The sequence below is a fragment of the Dipodomys merriami genome, unplaced genomic scaffold (genome assembly GCF_024711535.1).
Source record: "Dipodomys merriami isolate MVZ:Mamm:240054 unplaced genomic scaffold, mDipMer1.0.p SCAF_40, whole genome shotgun sequence".
Taxonomy (NCBI): Eukaryota; Metazoa; Chordata; class Mammalia; order Rodentia; family Heteromyidae; genus Dipodomys; species Dipodomys merriami.
This window is the reverse complement of record NW_027205604.1, coordinates 7,038,505-7,057,316: the sequence shown is the minus strand read 5'-3', so window position 1 is coordinate 7,057,316 and position 18,812 is coordinate 7,038,505. Positions and strand designations below refer to the sequence as shown.

The 18,812-nt window shown below is 41.3% G+C and overlaps 1 protein-coding gene across 3 annotated transcripts in view; it reads right to left on the bottom strand.

The window, feature by feature from the left end:
- Pld1 (phospholipase D1) overlaps positions 1–18,812 on the bottom strand; it is a 152,365-nt gene that overhangs the window by 89,450 nt on the left and 44,103 nt on the right. For all 3 annotated transcript variants that reach the window (XM_069991897.1, XM_069991896.1, XM_069991898.1), the window contains exons 2-6: positions 14,958–15,134; positions 14,640–14,767; positions 13,307–13,452; positions 13,013–13,121; positions 11,492–11,557 (exon numbers count right to left, since the gene is read on the bottom strand). In XM_069991897.1, coding sequence (XP_069847998.1) covers positions 11,492–11,557; positions 13,013–13,121; positions 13,307–13,452; positions 14,640–14,767; positions 14,958–15,117 — 609 coding nt within the window. In that variant the 5' untranslated portion in view covers positions 15,118–15,134. The remainder of the gene's footprint in view (positions 1–11,491; positions 11,558–13,012; positions 13,122–13,306; positions 13,453–14,639; positions 14,768–14,957; positions 15,135–18,812) is intronic.

Genomic DNA, 18,812 nt, shown 5'->3' with positions numbered 1-18,812 from the left:
CTGCCCGATTTTCTTCCTTTAGAGAGTATAGCTTTTGAAAGTAGTCTGTTAGAATTGTTTGGATATCTTGGGTACGTGTGGTGATGTTTCCCGTGGCATCCCTAATCCTATTAATATGGGTTTCCTCTCTTCTTTTTTTAATTAATCTAGCCAATGGGCCATCAATTTTGTTTATTTTTTCAAAGAACCAGCTTTTTGTTTGGTTTATTTTGGTTATGGTTTTCTGATTTTCTAATTGGTTAATCTCTGCTTTTAATTTGGTTATTTGGCTTCTTCTAGTAGCTTTAGGTCCCATTTTTTCCTGTTTTTCTAGCTGTTTTAATTGCAACATGAGATTATTTACTTGGTCTGTCTCCATTCTCTTGATGTGGGCACTGAGGGCAATAAATTTGCCCCTCAGGACTGCTTTTGCTGTGTCCCACAAGTTTCTTTGTGAGGTGTTTTCATTTTCATTGAATTGTAGGAAATGCTTTATTTCTTCTCTGATCTCTTCTGTTATCCAGGCATTGTTAAGGAGTGTGCTGTTCAATTTCCATGTATTGGAGAAATTTCTGCGGTATGCTTTGTTATTGAGAGCTAGCTTGATTCCACTGTGGTCAGATAGGATACAGGGTATTATGTCGATCCCTTTGTATTTGCTTAAGTTCCTTGCATGAACTATGATATGGTCTATTTTGGAGAAAGTTCCGTGAGCTGCTGAGAAGAATGTGTACTGTGTTGTTTTAGGGTAAAATACTCGGTAGATGTCAGTTAATTCCGCTTGAAGTATGGCCTCTCTTAATTCGGTAGCTTCTTTGCCAATCCTCTGGTTGGTAGACCTGTCCTTTGGTGAGAGTGGTGTGTTAAAGTCTCCTAGTATTATCGTATTGGGATCTATTTTATTCTGTAAGTTTGAGAGCATTTGTTTGACATATCTGGGTGCACCAATATTTGGGGCATATAAGTTGATGATGGTTATATCCTCCTCTTGGATTGTTCCCTTTATTAATATGTAGTGTCCGTCCTTGTCTTTCTGTACTGATTTTAATGAAAAGTTTATTTTGTCAGATATCAGGATAGCTACACCTGCTTTCTTACTGGGGGCGTTTGATTGGTAGATCCTTTTCCACCCCTTCACTCTGAGTTTGTTTGTATGTTTGGCTGAGAGGTGGGTCTCCTGAAGGCAACAGATGGATGGGTCTTGTTTTCTTATCCAGTCCTCAGTTCGTTTTCTTTTAATTGGCGAATTCAGCCCATTTATATTAAGAGAAAGTATAGAGAGATGCATTGTTGTCCCTGCCATTCCGTTTTCCTAAGTTTTTCTTTTTTCCTTTCCTCCTGTGCTTGCTCAGTTAGACTTTGAGTAACGCCTGTTTGGGGCAGGCCCCAGTTCCTGGCTGCTTTCTTCAGGTTGTGTCCCCCCTCTTAGAATTCTTTGTAATGCTGGCTTAATGTTTATGTATTCATTTAGTTTTTCTTTGCTATTAAAAGTTTTCAGTTCTCCATCAAATGTGAATGCTAGCTTTGCCGGGTAGATCAGTCTGGGTTGGCAGTTATTGGCTCTCAGGGCTCGTATGGTGCTTTCCCAGGCTTTTCTTGCATTCATTGTTTGTGTGGAGAGATCTGCAGTAATTCTTAATTTTTTTCCCATTGTAGTATAGCTCCTTCTTCATTTTTGCTGCATGCAGGATTGTTTCCTTATTATTCAGATCTATCATTTTTACTATAATGTGTCTAGAAGTGTTTCTCCTGGGGTCTTGCTTGTTGGGTGTTCGATAAGCTTTTGTGATGTAGTTAAGATGGTCGTTTTTGAGGTGGGGAAAATTTTCATTGATTATCTTGTTAAATAGGTGTTGCATTCCCTTGCTCTGGAATTCCTCACCTTCGTCCACTCCAATTATGCGAAGGTTAAATTTTTTAGCATTATCTGCTTGCTCTTGAATATCCCTTTGGTTTAATTTGAGTGTTTTTTCCATATCTGTCACTTTTTGGTCCAGTTGGTGTATTCTGTCTTCTGTATCTGACACCCTACCTTCCATTTCATTCACTCTGTTGACAGTGGCTTCTATTGTGGTTTGCATGGAGGAAATGGATCCCTTTATGGATTCAATGTTGGTTCTCAGAGTACTGATCTCACCTCTCAATGAGGTATGCATTACCTCTAATTTGGCATTTATCTCACTTCTTACTGAGGTTTGTGCAGCTTCTATTTTTGCATGCATCTCTTGTTTGATACCCTGTATCTCTTTGGATAGTTCATCCTTGTGCTTTCAATTTCTGATCAATTTCTCGCTTTATTTCTTGAGTCATTGCCTCCAGCAACCCTTGGAAGTAGCCTTTGTCTTCCATTCCTGCTTTGCTCCCACTGGGGCTCTCCCCTGTGTGGCTGCTGGCTTTTGAGGTGGGCTTGCTGTCCTGGGTGGTAGTAAACCTTGTGATTTTTCTCTGTGATTTTCGCATGGAGGTTCAGGAGACTGCTCTTCAATTTTGTTTTGGTGTGTCTGTCTTTGCTTGGTTGCTGATTCTGTATTGGTAGAGAGAGTCTGTGCCTGATCTGGGTTCTGTTGGGAGCCTATTTCCAGCTGCTATTCTGACTTAGGATTCTCAGCTCTCTGCTGTAGATTGCTGGCAGTTCCCGCCTTTGGAAGGGTTGAGCAGTCTAGACTGCTTGTGTTTGCTCCTACGGGTACTCTTGTGAAGAACAGATGCTCTGGATGCACTCTCCCAAATGCTGGAGTCTGCTATGAGCTCCTGATGTGTTTTTGTTTATTTGTTTTGGGCTGGTTGTGGGCTTGAACTCTAGGTTTGGGTGCTGTCCCTCAGCTTTTCAGCTCAAGGCTGGCACCCTACCGTTTGAGCCACAGCACCACTTCTGACCCTTTTTGCTTTTGTGATGCTGAGGAATCAGATCCAGGGCCTCATACATCCAAGACTATCACTCTATTGCTGAGCCGCCTTAACAGTCTGAGCTCCTGCTTACTATCAGGTGCTGGCAGCCTGTGTTGCCCAATTCTCAGTCTAGGGTATATGGGTGGAGTTTTGGTGGGGTTTGGGCTTCTCTTGTCCTGGGCCTCCAGGTCTTTTGTTGTCACAGGCGTGCTTCCCGGGGGAGTGTTGTTTCCTGGTTTTCTCCCCTCTGTTGAGGCGTATGCTCAGCTTTTTACTTCAATTGGGAGGAGTTGGTTGTGTTGTTCAGGCGCCGGATCCCCGGGCCTGGTTCCGGCCCCAGCCTGGAGCGCGCTTGTTAGGCCTGTGCTGATGTGTATACCACCTAGGTTATGCAGCCTGGAGCGCACTCGTTAGGCCTGTGCTGATGTGTATACCACCTAGGTTATACAGCCTGGGGGACACAGTTCGAATTTCTTCTACTGTTGGTAGTCTTGACCCAGGGGCGCTGTTCCTGGCTTGGGCATTTAAGCTCCCTTCCAGGGGTGCTCTTGCTCTAGCCTGGCCAGCTGAGTGTGCTCCACGGGCTGGTGGAGCTCTCAAACAGTTCCCAGTTTTAGTGGGTCCTGTGGTCCGGGTGCTGGGGTAGGGAGTCTAGGTCAGGGTCTGGTGATTCCCTCCAGCTCTGGTCTCCCTTGAGGGATACACTTCCCCTGTGGGGTACTCACCCTGGAGCTGGTTGTTTCTGTGTGGTGTAGGTCGTCAGTTGTTGTTGCAATCCGGGCTGGGTTGGGCGGTGGTGGCTCTGTGTGATTCTTTTCTGTCTCTGCCTCTGTCGAAGCTGTCGGGTCAAGAGTGTCCACGCTCAGGCAGCTTCTTCTCGGTACCTCTGGGGCCCGAGTGACCCCGCCGGGTCGTTGCGATCGTGATTGGGCGGGCGGGTGGTTTGCAGACAGGACCCTTTGTCGCACTGCTGGCGCCGAGCGGCTTTGGCGGGATGGAACCTCTCTGCTCGGGTGGAGAGTGCTGGATCGTTGCGATGGCGATCAGGCGGGCCGGGTGGTCTGCTGGCAGGTCCTTTTGTCACTCAGCTGATGCCGAGCGGCTTTGGCGGGATGGAGCCTCTCTGCTCGGGTGGGGAGAGTGAGGGGTGGGGGTGGGATCCTCGTGGAGACTCCCAGCTGGTAGGTTTCTCTGTTCCTGGTGATCTGCTGTTCTGCAAACCAGTACCTGATGTTCTGAAAGCGGCCCCCTGTGTCTCTGCTGTGTCTCTGGGGCTCCCCCAGCCCCCGCCGGGCCGGCTGGCTGGCGGCTTGGCGCACTGCCGCGCGGCCAGTAAAGGTTGGGGGAGGGGTCTTCGCTTTTCTCTGTTTTGAAATTCTTCTTTTTCTCTCTTTCTTTTTTTGTTATTCTCCGCCTCTGGTTTTTCTCTGAGTGTTCGTCTTTTTGTTGTTGTAGGTCTCTTGGGGAGATTAAGCGTAGGAACTCGAACTCTCTTTTTGGTTGGAGAGAGCTGTGGCGTTTCCCTACTGCCCCGTCGCCATCTTGGTCCCCCCTCCTCTTTTTTTTTTTTTTTTTTGAGATTTCTTATATGTATGTGATCAGAGAGATCTAATATTAACTTTGTAAGAAAAACAATAAATATCACAGAGATCTGTCAGTCCTTGTAAGGTGAAGTTTAATAAAATGCTTGTAGTTCTTTCTTTTCTTGGGGATATTTGAAGAAAATGGTATCTTTAGGTTTTAAATGGACAACTTTTCTTTTAAATCCCGAATTAAAGCTATGTGCACAAAGTATTTTTCAAAATAAAGACACTAAAAGTTGAGGCCTTTATGAGTCATGTGGTTTTTTTTTTTAAATATAAAACATGGGTCATTTAGTAGTATGTATTTTTTGTTTGATTTGTGAAAATATTTTCTTTATTTGGTCATGGGGCCTGAACACTGGGCCTAGACACTGTCCCTCAGCTCTTCAGCTCAAGGCTAGCACTCTACCACTTGCGCCACAGTACTACTTCTGGCTTTTTCTGCTTATTTGGTGTTGAGGAATCAAACCCAGGGCCTCATGCATGCAAGGCAAGCACTCTACCACTGAGCCACTTTCCCACCCTCTGACCCGTTGTTTATCTTTGTAATTGAGCTGTTTTTTTGGAGGGGGGAGGGGTTGGGTTTTTTGTTTTTGTTTTTGTTTTTGTTTTTGTTTTTGTTTTGCCATTCCTGGGGCCTGAACTCTGGGCCTGGGAGCTATCCCTCAGCTCTTCAGCTCAAGGTTAGCACTCTATCATTTGAGCCAAAGCACGGCTTTCAGCTTTTTCTGTTTATGTGGTGCTGAGGAACTGAACTCAAGGACTCATGTATGCAAAACAAGCACTCTACCACTGAGCCACCTCCTCAGCCCCATTTTTGTCTTTATTTTTGTGTTAGCACAATGATTGAACTCAAGGCTTGAACTAATTCTTGCTCAGCTTTTCCCACTTATGGCTGGTGTTCTACTACCTGATCCATGCCTCCAGTCTAGTTTTTTGGTTAAGTTATTGGGGGGGGAGTCTAGGACTTTCTTGATGGAGCTGGTTTTAAACCAAGATCCTCTTATCTCTGCTTCCTGAGTAGCCAGGACTGTAAGAGTTCCCAACCACTATGTGAAAATATTTTCTATTTGGAAAATGTAGAAAGCCATGAGTTATTAGAAATGATATTCAGATTTCCAACCATAGAATCCAAATATGTTTTGAAAACTTCTTCCAGAACTCCTAATTTTATCCATAGGCATCAGATAGTGTCAGTTTACATTCGAAGCAACTTTTACTCAGGTCTGATTACTTCGGGAAATCACTCATCTCATGCTTAGATACTTTCTTTACATAGCACTAGCAAATAATTGATAACAGAAATATTCTCTGAATTAATTCTGCAGTATTGCTAAGCATAAGGAATTTTTCTAATTAAAGAAAATCATATTAATAATGCAAACCTTGTAAGTTTCATAGTTATTTAAATTTTAATCTATCTTTTTTTGTCAGTACTAGGATTTGAACTCAGACCCTTGCACTCTTGTTTAGCTTTTTCATTCAAGGTTGGTGCTCTACCACGTGAGTCATACCTCTACTGCCATATTGATCAAATTTTTTGTTTTTTGTTTTTGTTTTTGTTTTTTTCTTTCCAGGGCTGAGGACCGAACTCAGGGCCTTGCACACACTAGGCGGGCGCCCTTCCGCTGGGCTAAACCCACAGCCCCCATATTAATCAAATTTTTAAAATAGTGATTTCAAAGAGAAACTACACTACGCTGGAATAAACCCTCTGGCAATATTCTAAAGATAAATTTATCAGATTGAAATTAAATGCCAACTAAGTAGCAAACATAAGCTAATCAAGAGGTGAAATTTCACAATGATTATGTTAACAAACTCCTCAGTGAGTTGTTAGCAGTATGAATCCCTGTCTCCACTTGCATGGATGATACTTGTTAATAATAATTCAAAATCATTTTAAACCAACAGTTTTCCATAGGGTTTGCTGAATCAAGAACTAATCAATATCTCTTTGGCAAAGGAAGTTGTGGAAAAACACAATTAAAAAAAAAACATTCTTGCCACTTCACGGAAAGTAATCTCAGGCAGAAAATACCACTGTGGGTTGGCCAAGTGGAGACCTAAAATAAAAAACTCAGGCCAAGCAAGAAATCTCAGGGGAAGAAGGAATCCTGGGTGGTACCCTGTTCTTCTACACCATCTTGTGGTTTTCAGAAATGGCCCATTTCATTTTTTAGGTAGCAAAACATTCAATTGAGTGGCCAGGTAGGAAACTTTGAGAGCCAGGGAAGACAAGGGTTTAGGCTGGAGCATTCTCGAGGGGTCGGGGGTGGGAGGTAGAATGGGTATTCCAAGAACGCCTGCCTTCCAGGCAAAGCAGCTAACACTGGAGCCTGAAGCCCCAACTAGGGTCTCAGGACCCCCGTTCGTTGACTCAAGAAGCTAACACTTCACTGAATTAAGCACAGCCTGTGAGCTCAGTGCAGCTTTTCCCTGCTGGAATGGAATGCCTGTGACTTATATTCTTTACCCACTTCAGGGAAAGAAAATGGTCCTGTCAGATCTCCAGGGGGGACAGCATGTGTCTCACCATGGTGCTCCTTATTCCCATCATACCCTGGGTTTCTGCTCAAACACGTCTTCCTCCCATAATGCTCTGGATTCCCACTCAAATGTTCCTTTACAGCTCAATTTTTTCTTCTTCCCATAATTCTCTGCATTCCCGCTCACACATTTCTTTCCATAGTTCCCTGGGTTCCCATTCAACCAATGAACAGCTCCAGCGTGCACATGCACAAGCCATCAAGCAAATCAGTGCAAAGCCGGGGAGGAGACGTGGGAGGAACCCGCTAAAATCTGCCCTCCTGGCCAGGCGCTGGCTGTCTCACGCCTGCAATCCAAGCAGCTCTGGAGACTGGGGCTGGGGGTTCGATGCCTGCCCAGGCAGGAAAGTCCATGAGACTCTAATCTCCAATAAACTACTCAAAGTCAGACGTGGCACTGTGGCTACAGTGGTAGAGTGCTAGCCTTGAGCAAAAAAGCTCAGGGATATCACCAGGCCAGGCCCTGAGTTCAACCTCCAGGACACACACAGGGGACCTTCTCTTTAGAGAATCTCCCTACTCCTGCACCTTCTATTTTCAAAACCTTGTTCTTCTGCTTTAAATACCTTCCTTCCTACCTTCTAAAATCTTTAATGGGTGAAGAAAAGGAGCCCCACCCTTAGATCTAGACAGCACACCCTTCCCTGTACCTGAGTTATTTATCCCACAACACAAAGGCTGGTGACATCAGCATCTGTGGATGCATTGTCCCAGACTGCAAGCTAGCCACCAGTATGAAGACAAAGGGACCTGACTCACAGTCTATTAACTGATTTACTTTTAGTTAGAGTTAAGATAAGATTCGATCAGTTTAGAATTTTATTTCTTGGGAGCTGTGCATTTTGTCCCATATCTAGATTTTAATCTTAAGTAAAGGAAAAAAAAATGGGGGTGGGGAAGATATTTACTGTTCCTTGTTCTTCTTCCTTTCATTGCTTGGAAGATAAGCATTTTCCAATTGGCGATTAGAATGCCCAGTTTGTAGGTTCCAGATTAGAGCCAAGTAGCACCAGTAAAATTTTTGAGCACAAAATGAATTTCTGTTTGACTTTTTCAGTACCTACTGAACAAATCCAGTAAATATTACTATGCTGCATCTGTGTTAATTACATGCTTATGTCTGCAGAAAAGGTGAAAGCTACACATTCCTGTTTACAAATAAAGAAAATAGAATGCGGGGCTGGGAAGGTGGCTCAGTGGTAGAGCACTTGCCTTGCATGTTCGAGGCCCTAGGTTCGATTCCTCAGCACCACATAAGCAAAAAGAAAAAAGCTGGAAGTGGCGCTGTGGCTTAAGTGGTACAGTGCTAGCCTTGAGCTGAAGAGCTGAGTGACAGCGTCCAGGCCCAGAGTTCAGGCCCCACGACCGGACCCCCCCCCCAAAAAAGAAAAGAAAATAGAATGCATTCCCAATAACCTGAGGGAGCTGCTTTCATCTGCTTCTAGGGGTTTTGTCTGGCAGAAGAACAAGAAGGAAAACTGGCAATAAAATCAAAGGAGGGCATTATAATACTCAAGGAAAAGGTAGCTAGCTAACTGCAGAGCTGAGCACCCACCATATATAAGTAAGAGGAAAGAAATGTCTTTGGCTAACTTCAAAACCCATGTAGAAAACCGCACAGCTAGCACTTTGAAGCCTAACTCATCCCCTTCTGGGCAAATCCTACTGTATAAGTACCATCACAGCAAATCTTTCTCCTGTCTTTAACACAGCCCAGCGTTTACAGCCAAGACCTTTCTGAACTAACCAAAGCCTCTTAGTTTAGTTCTCACTTTCTGCTGATGAGAAGAACCAACTGAAAAGGCAAAGCCCAAACTCCAAATAAATGCAGAACTAGAATCCAGGAGCTGAGGACATAGCCTATCCATTCCCTTGACCAGTGAGCTATGAGTCAATCTGTTTGAAGACTCAAATTAACTTCAAATATACATGTCAAGTTGATATTTTATAAAGTTATAATTTATAGTATAAATTACAATTAAATTATTATATAATATACAAACTAGTTTATAACTAAAATAATGCTATGATCATAATCAAAGTATAAATGTATCATATACATGTAATTTTTATATAAAAATAATCTTATGTAATTATAATTATATAAGTTTCAGGTTTATAACTTATATAATTACTATTATAATTTATAGTATACATACACATGTACTATAATATGTATTATATAGTTATATACTATGACATAAATGTACATATAAATTTAACTATATAAAACAAAAGTGCAAATATCTTATACACATATGTGCTTCTACATATGTATATATGTGTATATATACACACATATATGTGTGTATATATACACATACAAACAGCCACTGCTTTGTGTGTGTGTGTGTGTGTGTGTGTGTGTGTGTGTGTGTAAAAATAACCTTATATGCTTCAGGAAGATGGGATTTTAAATATTTCTCACAATTACTGAAGGAAATCTAGCCTTCAGGCAAGATTAAATTTACCATGAAAAGAAAAAAAATAATGTTAGAGAATTAAAGTACATCAGATTGTATCCTATATTTGAATCATTTGGGAGAATTCAGTTGGTAGAAAAATATCTCAGTAACCATCAGAACAAGGAGAATAATGTATTCAGTAAGTGGCCAGCGAGGTTTTTCTCCCCCAAAGGAAATGTTCAGAAATGAGATTTCTAAAGACAACAGGGCTTAACTTTGAAGAAGTTTTTATGACTGGAAAAGTAATTAAAATGAACATTTCAGAAATGTCAACATTTCTTTAGTCAACATCATAATCTAAGCTGTAATCATGCACAAAGGAAAAAAAGACTCAACTCACCAAGTAGTTTTTCCTAAACCCAAAAGCAATGGTACAAGGACATTCCCAGGGCAGGCAGAAAAGTAAGAGAAATGCAAAGTTATTGCGTATGGGGATTCGTACAATTCAAACAACTTTTCCCTAAAGAAAAGTCATGCAGGTTCATGACTTCAGAGAAGAAAACTGGAGGTTGCATTCCCAGTATCCACAAACAAGGTGCTTAGCCATCAAGTGATCTCAACAATACTTGCTCCCAAGTCCTCCCCACCACCAGACCAGACCCCTCCCATCTCTTGAGATCCTTGGTACAACACAAAATGTTGAAAGAAAACCTTCCCAGATCACACAGCCCTGGAGGCCATATTGATCATCCAGCAGACTCTGGACCAAGCTGCCAAAGAAGGTGGCCCAGTGTGAGATGGCCACCTCCAAATAGCAAGCCAGCAGCAGACAGCAAGGCGGGGGGGGGGGGGGGGCAGCTCTTGTCACTGACTCAGAGAAGCCGGGCACTCTCCCTCTCCCTCCTCTTCTGCTCCCATATTCATAGGATGCCATTGTCTAACCCAGAGGTGAGGTTACAACTGCACCTACTTTTAAATTCTGTCTGCATCCTGTACATACGTTCACCTTCAAGCAACACATCTGTACATTATGTACACAGAAACAGAATAACCCGGGTATTCGCGCTTAGCCCCTGGATAATTGAAAGGTTGTCTTTTAAAAATACCCCATTGTCAGCCAGGCACTGGTAGCTCAGACCTGGCTGCTTCAGGGAGCTGAGATCTGAGGATCATGGTTCGAAGCCAGCCCAAGCAGAAAAGTCAGAGAAACTCTTGTTAACCAGCAACATGCTGGAAAGTAGAAGTGTTGTTCAAGTGATAGAGCACTGGCATTGCACAAAAAAAGCCAAGGGAAAGAGTGTGGTCTTGAGTTCAAGCCCCAATGTCAGCACCAAAACAAACAAAAAAACCCCACAAAAATAACAACAAAAAGCACCCATCTTCAAAGACCTTTCCAAAGACGGAGCACTGTGTTTCTGATGCTGTCAAGCCTACTTCCTCCCACCTGTCTTCAAGCTTAATCTCAGTGGCTGTTTCTAAATCCCACTACCCTACTCTTTTGCCTTGGATTTCTTAAGAGGTTTTTCTTTCCCTAGTTTTCCCAGGTTTCTCCATTTCACATAAAAAAAAAAAAACCAGGCTAATCTGAAGGGATGAAGTACATTTCTCTTGTAATCTTGGAGTATTCAAACTCTGCTTCATGGTTTCCAACACTTACTATTCATTTTTCCTTTGCAGCTTAGCAATCATTGGCTATCATTCTAGAATTCTGAGAGGAGAATGGGGTTCATTTCTAGAATTAAAATCTAGCCTTTAATAGCATTTCAAATTCATTTCAATCGATGGTCATTACAAAGTCTACATTCTAGTCAATATTTTAAAAACAGACTATCCCCATAAACTGTACCATTACTATCCAATCAATTAATTTATTTTAATTCAAAGACCAACATAGACATGTATAAAAGTATCTCTGGTTGGGTGCTGGTGGCTCAAACCTGTAATCCTAGCCATCTGGGAGGCTGAGATTTGAGTATCGCAGTTCAAAACCAGCCCAGGCAGAAAAGAAAAAATACTTCTGGTAATAAACTCTGGCTCTCATTTGACTATTTTGTCAGTGCCCTTCAAGTCACTGAACAGTACTTACTGTTGCATGGTAGTTTCTATACATGGGCATTTTCAGTATTTTTGTCAAATAATCTTCCAGTTGTTTCTGCAATGGAAATAGAGTAAATATGGTCATGGATGGAGAGAAATGTAAACAGTAACAATAAGGAGAATATTACTCACCTTACCTTCCTAAGTTATCCACTTATTATTAATATTGCCTTGGGCAGGGCATCCTGAAATATTTCTAAGGAACCTGGCATGATCACAGAAATCTCTTCCTGATGCTTAACTCTCAACACACTGAGTTTTCTACACCTTGTTGACAAGACTTGAACTACTTGCCTTTAATCCTTTGAGACCATTAAAATGAGACTTTCCCAACAACAAGGAGTTTTAAGGCATTTTACTCCAAACTCATACATTTACAATCCTAACATTCAATTTATTGGAGGATACATTATAATTTCTAAACACTATCTAAGGAAAAACAAAACACAAAAAACGGAGTCAGGTGCCAGTGGCTCATACCTGTAATCCTAGTTCTCAGGAGGCTGAGATCTGAGAATCAAGGATCAGAGTCAGCTCAAGTAAACAAATTTGAAAGGCTCTTATTTCCAATTAACCAGTAAAAAGTCAGAAAAGGAAGTATGGCTCAAGTGGTAGAACACCAGCCTTGAACCAAAGGAAATTAAGAGTTCAAGGCCCTGAGTTCAAGTACCAGTGTGGAACACACACACACACACACACACACACACACACACACACACACACACACACACACACACACACCACACACACACACACACACACACACGGGGGAGAAAGGGAAGATATTCAAAGAAAAAGAAGACTTTCTAGTGAATTGTACTCTGATATCAAATATTAAGGTAGAGATGTGTGTGTGTGTGTGTGTGTGTGTGTGTGTGTGTGTGTGTGTGTGTGTGTGTGTGTGTGTGTGTAGTGGGAATTAACAGTGAAACCAAATCCTGGACCTTTTCCATCAGTCTCAAAGGGTTAACTACCACAGCCATCTTTAGTTAGACTCATATATGTATATTCACACATGTACACATAGAAAGCCCAAACTAATCTTATATGGGCAAATCCTGCTGCACAAATAACATAATAGATCTTTCTCCTATGCCCACCATGGCCTCTTCTCAGTTTATAATTTTATATGTCTAGATACCTTGGGAAATATTTAGTCCACATTTTAAATAAGATGACAACCACAAAGATGAAATAAAATATTCCCTCTAGAATGTAAAATATTCAGAGAACAAAACAGAACTGATAAAAATGAACAAAGAGTTATATATTAAGAAAAATGCCTGGCACAAGTAGCTCATTCTCGTAATCCTCACTAACCAAGAGGCTGAGATCTGGAGGACTGCAGCTTGAGGCCATCCTAGGCAGAACAGTTCATTAGACTCCATCACTAGCAAAAATCTGGGCTGGAGATTTGACACAAGTGGAAGAATTGCAGCTTAACAAGCAGGAGGCTCTGATTTCAAACTCCAGCATTGGGGCTGGGGGTGGGGAAAAGGAAAGGACTTACCCTTCTGCTAAAGAAATGCTCTTCCCGGATTCCATTTTCTGATGAACGAGGCAGACTGGGCATCTCTCGAGGGCACTCCCCTTTGACATTCTGTCTTCTAAAAGTGTGCCTGACACACAGACACACAGACAGACAGACACACACACAATGTAATAAACATGTTCATGGCATCATTCTGAAAAGAGCTATTTAATCAAAAATACTCGTAACCATGCATTCATTATATGTCAAACATATGAAAAACACTATTCATCCAATTCTCCGATAACTTTATATTAATCCGGAAGTCCTTACCTTCTGGTGGGAATAGGGATTCGAATAAAGGCTTTGTACTTGAGCAGCTCCCGATGAAATTCTTGAAAGTGTTTGAATTTCCTCTTCACTTGCCATTTAAATTCCCCATGTGTTAATTCAATAGTGTACAGATTGATACTAGGTACCTACAGTAATAGATTAAGAATGGTTGGCATACTAGATTTAAAATAATAACAACAAATCCCAGGGCTGGGAATGTAGTTTAGTGGTAGAGTGCTTGCCTAGCATGCATGAAGTCCTGGGTTTGATTCCTTAGTACCACATGAACAGAAAAGGGCAGAAATGGTGTTGTGACTCAAGTGGTAGAGTGCTATCCTTAAGCAAAAGAAGCTCAGGGACAGTGCTCAGGCCCTAAGTTCAAGTTCCAGGACTGGCAAAAGAAGAAGGAGAAGGAGAAGGAGAAGGAGAAGGAGAAGGAGAAGGAGAAGGAGAAGGAGAAGGAGAAGGAGAAGGAGAAGGAGAAGGAGGAGGAGAGGGGGGGAGAAGGAGGAGGAGAGGGGGGGAAAGGAGGTGGAGGAGGAGAATAAGGAAGAGGAGGAGGAGGAAGAGGAAGGGGGAGGGGGGAAGAGGAGGGGGGAGGAGAAGGAGGAAGAAGTAGTTCCCAAATCTGGCACTGGTGTCTACACTTGTAATCCTAGCTATTCATGAGGCTGAGATCTGAGGATCACAAGTTTGAAACTAGTCAGGCAGGAAAGCCTATGAGACTCTCATCTCTTACTAAAAAAGCCAGAAATGGAGCTGTGGCTCAAGAGCAAGAGCACCAAACTTCATCAAAAAAGCTAAAAGTATAGTATCCAGGCCCTGAGTTCAAGCCCCAGGACTGGCACAAAAGATGGTGGGAAAAGGTGCAATATTCAAAAAGTGGGAAGAGTTAGAAGCCATGACTGACATTCAGAACTCTAGCCACTGAGGAGGCTGAGATCAGGAGGATCACAATTTGAAACCAATCCAGGCAGTAAAGTCCACAAGACTCTAGCTCCCAAATATCCAGCAAAAAGCTGGGCTGGAAGTTTGACTCTAGTGATAGAGTACCAGCCAAGTAAGAAAGCTGAGAAAGTATGAGTTCTTAGTGTTGGCAACAAAAAACCAAAAACCAGAAGCGGGGAAGGGACAGGGGAAACAGGTGGAGGGGAACATAAAAATGAAAATTAAATGAGAAGAAAGCAAAATCTTGAGAGATGAGGAGGACTTGGAAATGTCAAATTTAAAAGAAAACCAAAGGCAGAAAATATATTAATGTAGTAGTAATGCAGTAAATATATTAATTTAGATATTTGGATACAAAATAAGTGCAAGCTGTTGGCGCTCTGACCTTAGTAGTAGATGTGAATCTCTCTACTTCTAAGACTTGGGCTTTGATTGGACAGCCGGTGAGATATGTCTGTATATTCGGCTCCTTAAATCCTTGAGTATTATAAACAGCAGAGAAAGGGATGCATTCTAAAAAAAAATGAGTAAGTTATTCCAACGTACGATCATTGAATGAATCCATATGATCACCCTTTTAAGAATCATAATTGCTGAAATCAGCAAGCCTCTTAGGAGATGCTGTCAGCCCAAGAAAGACAGGATTGCTGGGAATTTCAAATTGTGAAAACTTTCTCCCAGCTTTCCATACGATCACCTTTACCTTCCTGAGTTTTGGGGTCACTAGGAGACACATCATATTCCACCTCCTCCCCTTCAAAATGGAGCTCCCGAGTGTCCAGATTCTCTATCAGGTTGCTCATGTCTGCTGCGATTTTCTGCAGAGCAGAGGTATTTACTCTGGACTCGTTTTTCAGCGACATTTTAACGTGAGGCCGGGCTGGAAGAAAAGAATACAGTCACACAGACTTAGATTCTGATCACATAAAACCTTTCACACCATTCAATCCAGGCTGAACGAAAGCATGTAGAAGCCAGTCATCTCCAGTTAGCCCCAAACAACCTATCCATTGATTTTCCTGCTTTTCATTGAAAGGACTCCTAGTCAGTGAATTAAAATGGAACAGAACACTTCATCGTAAGCAAAAAAGGGAAAGAAAAAGCAGCAGCAATATTGAATAAATGCCAGCATTTCTCTAATCCAATTTTATGAACTTGAATAAATAAAAGACAAGGTACATTGATTTGGAGATGTTGACAAAGAAAAGAAAATCCTTTTTCTTCCACTGTAATAAGTACATTAAAGATACATGTAAATGTATTATACATGGAAATAAGTAATTTGTGGTACTTCCTAAAGAAACTTCAGTGTGTTCCCCATATTTAAATATACAGATTTGGAAATATTTTTATGATAGCATCATCTCTCTACATTTTTCTCTGTAGGTGATATCTCAAGCAGAGAACATCACCCCTTTGAGATATAAGATCTGGGCCATGACTTAGCCTAGTATGCAATTCTGTGTCTTGAAAGGAGAATGAATAATATACCTATTCCCATCCATACCCTTCCCTTTTTCAAGGGAACTAGTTCTACTTCATTCTGACATTTAATAACACGAGTTGTTGCACACCAATACCTAGGGAAGGGGAGTTCCTATAGATTTTATTTTTCACTTAAAATACTGAGATTTCAACTTTGAGCCCTGTCATCGAAGTTGGATGAAGTGTCTATGGAGTGATGTAGAAATCATTTCTCTGTTACAGTCAGGCCAGAAGTTGGAAAGGCTCTCACTCAGTCATTGCTCTGCCCTAGGTCACTTGTTACCGCCAATGATGAACACACAGCGAGCATCAGCTCTGCTTGAATGATTAGAAGGTGCATAAAATGGAAATGTAAAGATGAATGAGGCCTGCTGGGAGCGAGGGGCCAGAGACAGTACCCCAAGTTCATGCCTGGCCTCACCCAATGTCATGGGCATCCTGGGAATGGAATGTATATATTCAGGGACAGATGATTAATGGAGCTTTTGGTAGCAGTACCAAAAAATGTGGTACCCTTGTAAACATGCTACCAAGAGACTCAGGCAAAACTGAGCAGCCCACATTATAATTCAACAACATACCATTGCGTCTGAAGAAAAGAGACCTTGTCTGGAAGTTCAAGGGTAAATGAAATGTCTCATACCTATAATTCTAGCTACTCAGGAGGGAGATCTGAGGATCTCAGTTCTAATCCCAGGCCAGGCAGAAAAGTTCATAAGACTACTTATCACCAGTTAACCAGCAAAAAGCTCGATGTGGAGGTGTGGCTCAAGTGGTAGAGCACCAAAAGAGCTAAACAAGAGAGGTCCTGAATTCAAACCCCAGTACTGGCATGCATACACATGCATACACACTCACACACACACACACACACACACACACACACACACACACACACACACACACACACACACACACAGATGAAGTGTGGTTTAGCCATATTTCATCTGGTTTAGCAAGATAACTGGACTTAATAAATCTGTTTCCTGTAAAATGTATAAGCACTTATATTTCTTTTTCCTTGTTGTCTATAAAGAAACCTAAAATATAAAACATAAAATTATAGACTAGCTGGGCACTGGTGGCTCATTCCTGTAATCCTAGCTACTGAAGAGGCTGAAATCTGAGGATCACGGTTCAAAGCCAGCCTGGGCAGAAAAGTCCGTGAGACTCTTACCTCCAATAAACCACTAGAAAATCAGAAGTGGTGCTGTGGCTCAAGCGGTAGAGCACTCGCCTTGAGCTGAAGAGTGCAGGGATAGTGCCCAAGCCCAGAGTTCAAGCCCCATGACCGACAAAAAATAATAATAATTGTAGACTATATTAGCAAAACATAGGGCTAACTTTATCTAAATCTTCCCCCCAACTACCTCACTTCTAATTTATGTTATAATAATAAATGGGAGTACATTGCTTAGTTTGTACCAGGCTAGTGAAAATCCTTTATATACATCATTACATTGATCTTCAGTAATAAATCTATCAAGTTTACTATTTCTCTTCTGAAGCTAGCAAGAGATGATTATTCCCTTTTTGTAGGTAAGGAAACTGAGGCACAAAGACACTAGTAACTTGATCAATGCTTTGGACAATCTATCCAAGGCCACACAACTGGTAAATGATAGAACAGGGATTTGAACCCATGTTTTACTGATTCCAAAGGAAATTCTCTCAAGCACAGTCTTTATTTTGCTATCTGATTTTTGTTGTTGCTATTATTTTGTTTGGTTCTGAGTTCTGAATTGCTGTGAAATAGAAGAAAGTGCAATGGAGAGATCTAGAAATGAATTCTCCTGTAGCTCAGTCAGCATTGAGCAAAGCCACTTCAAAGCTCAGGGTCTATATAAGATGATGCTAAGGGAAATGAACCCCAAAGTAAGGACATAAGAGGTTTTATCTTTGTTGCTGTTGTTTTCAATGTATTATGTGATTTTTTGGTTTCTTTTGTATGTTCTTCCCCCATGGTATAACCCCTGTTTTCAGGGTTGATTCTGGTGCCTTGCATCTTGTATATACATTTTTCTAATTTGGGGAGGGGAAGAGAAATAACAAAATGCTGAAACAAGGATACAGGATGGCCCATTGTAACAATGAGATGTACAAGACACTATGTTGAAAATGAACTTTACAACTTTGGGGTGGGGAAGGAGGAGATGGGGAGGTGGGGAGGGAAGGGATGGTAGGGGAAAAACAAAGGAGGAAGTAACAATGCTTGATAGGAAATGTACTCATTACTTTAAACGTGTAACAGTAACCCCTCTGTACAGTACCTTTACAATAAATATATATATAATTAAAAAAGAAAAAAAAGCTCAAGGTCTTTGTTCCCTGTTGATAAATTAAGAAAATAGAGTCATTTCATTTCTAGGTTCCCTTTAGTGACAAAATCCTGACCATAGTTAAAAGATTCCAGACACCTGTTCAGCTTTTTGTCTAGCTTCATTTATCTTCATTTAACCTTCTTCTATCTCAGCAAATTAATCTCAGTAGTTTTGCAATTAAATAAGGCGTGGGTAGTAGAATGTTTTCTAAACTGATCGTTTAATTAGGCTCTGGTTAGTTTCTTCTGAACAAGCCATTATTTGACCATTAAAATATTTCTGCGTTTCCTTTTATCTTCACTCACAAAGAGACATTTGTCAGATGACAACCAAGAGCCAAAGGTTCGCTTTATTTAAAATTCAAGGTAATGAAAAGTTTAGAGGAAATGAGATAAGGAAAAGCAAAAAGGGAACATATCATGGTTGATAGCTAATTTTTAAGATTTTAAGTATTTTAAATTGATTAAATACATGTAATAATTAACCTAGCCATCTTTCTCAACCCAAGGAGGAGAAACAAAGGTTATTCCAAATGGCCTTCCTCTTATACAAAGCGGCATGTTAAAAACACATGTTAGTTTTGAGGTATATAAAGATTAATGTGAACTTGGGATAAATACTATAGAGCTACTGAATCAAGCTAAAACAAATATCTTGTTTTAAGTAGAAAGGCATAATAACATGTTGAGAATGTAAAGAACAGTGAGCCAAGAAAAGAGAAAGGAAAAGAACTTCCATAATAACAGTTTCTT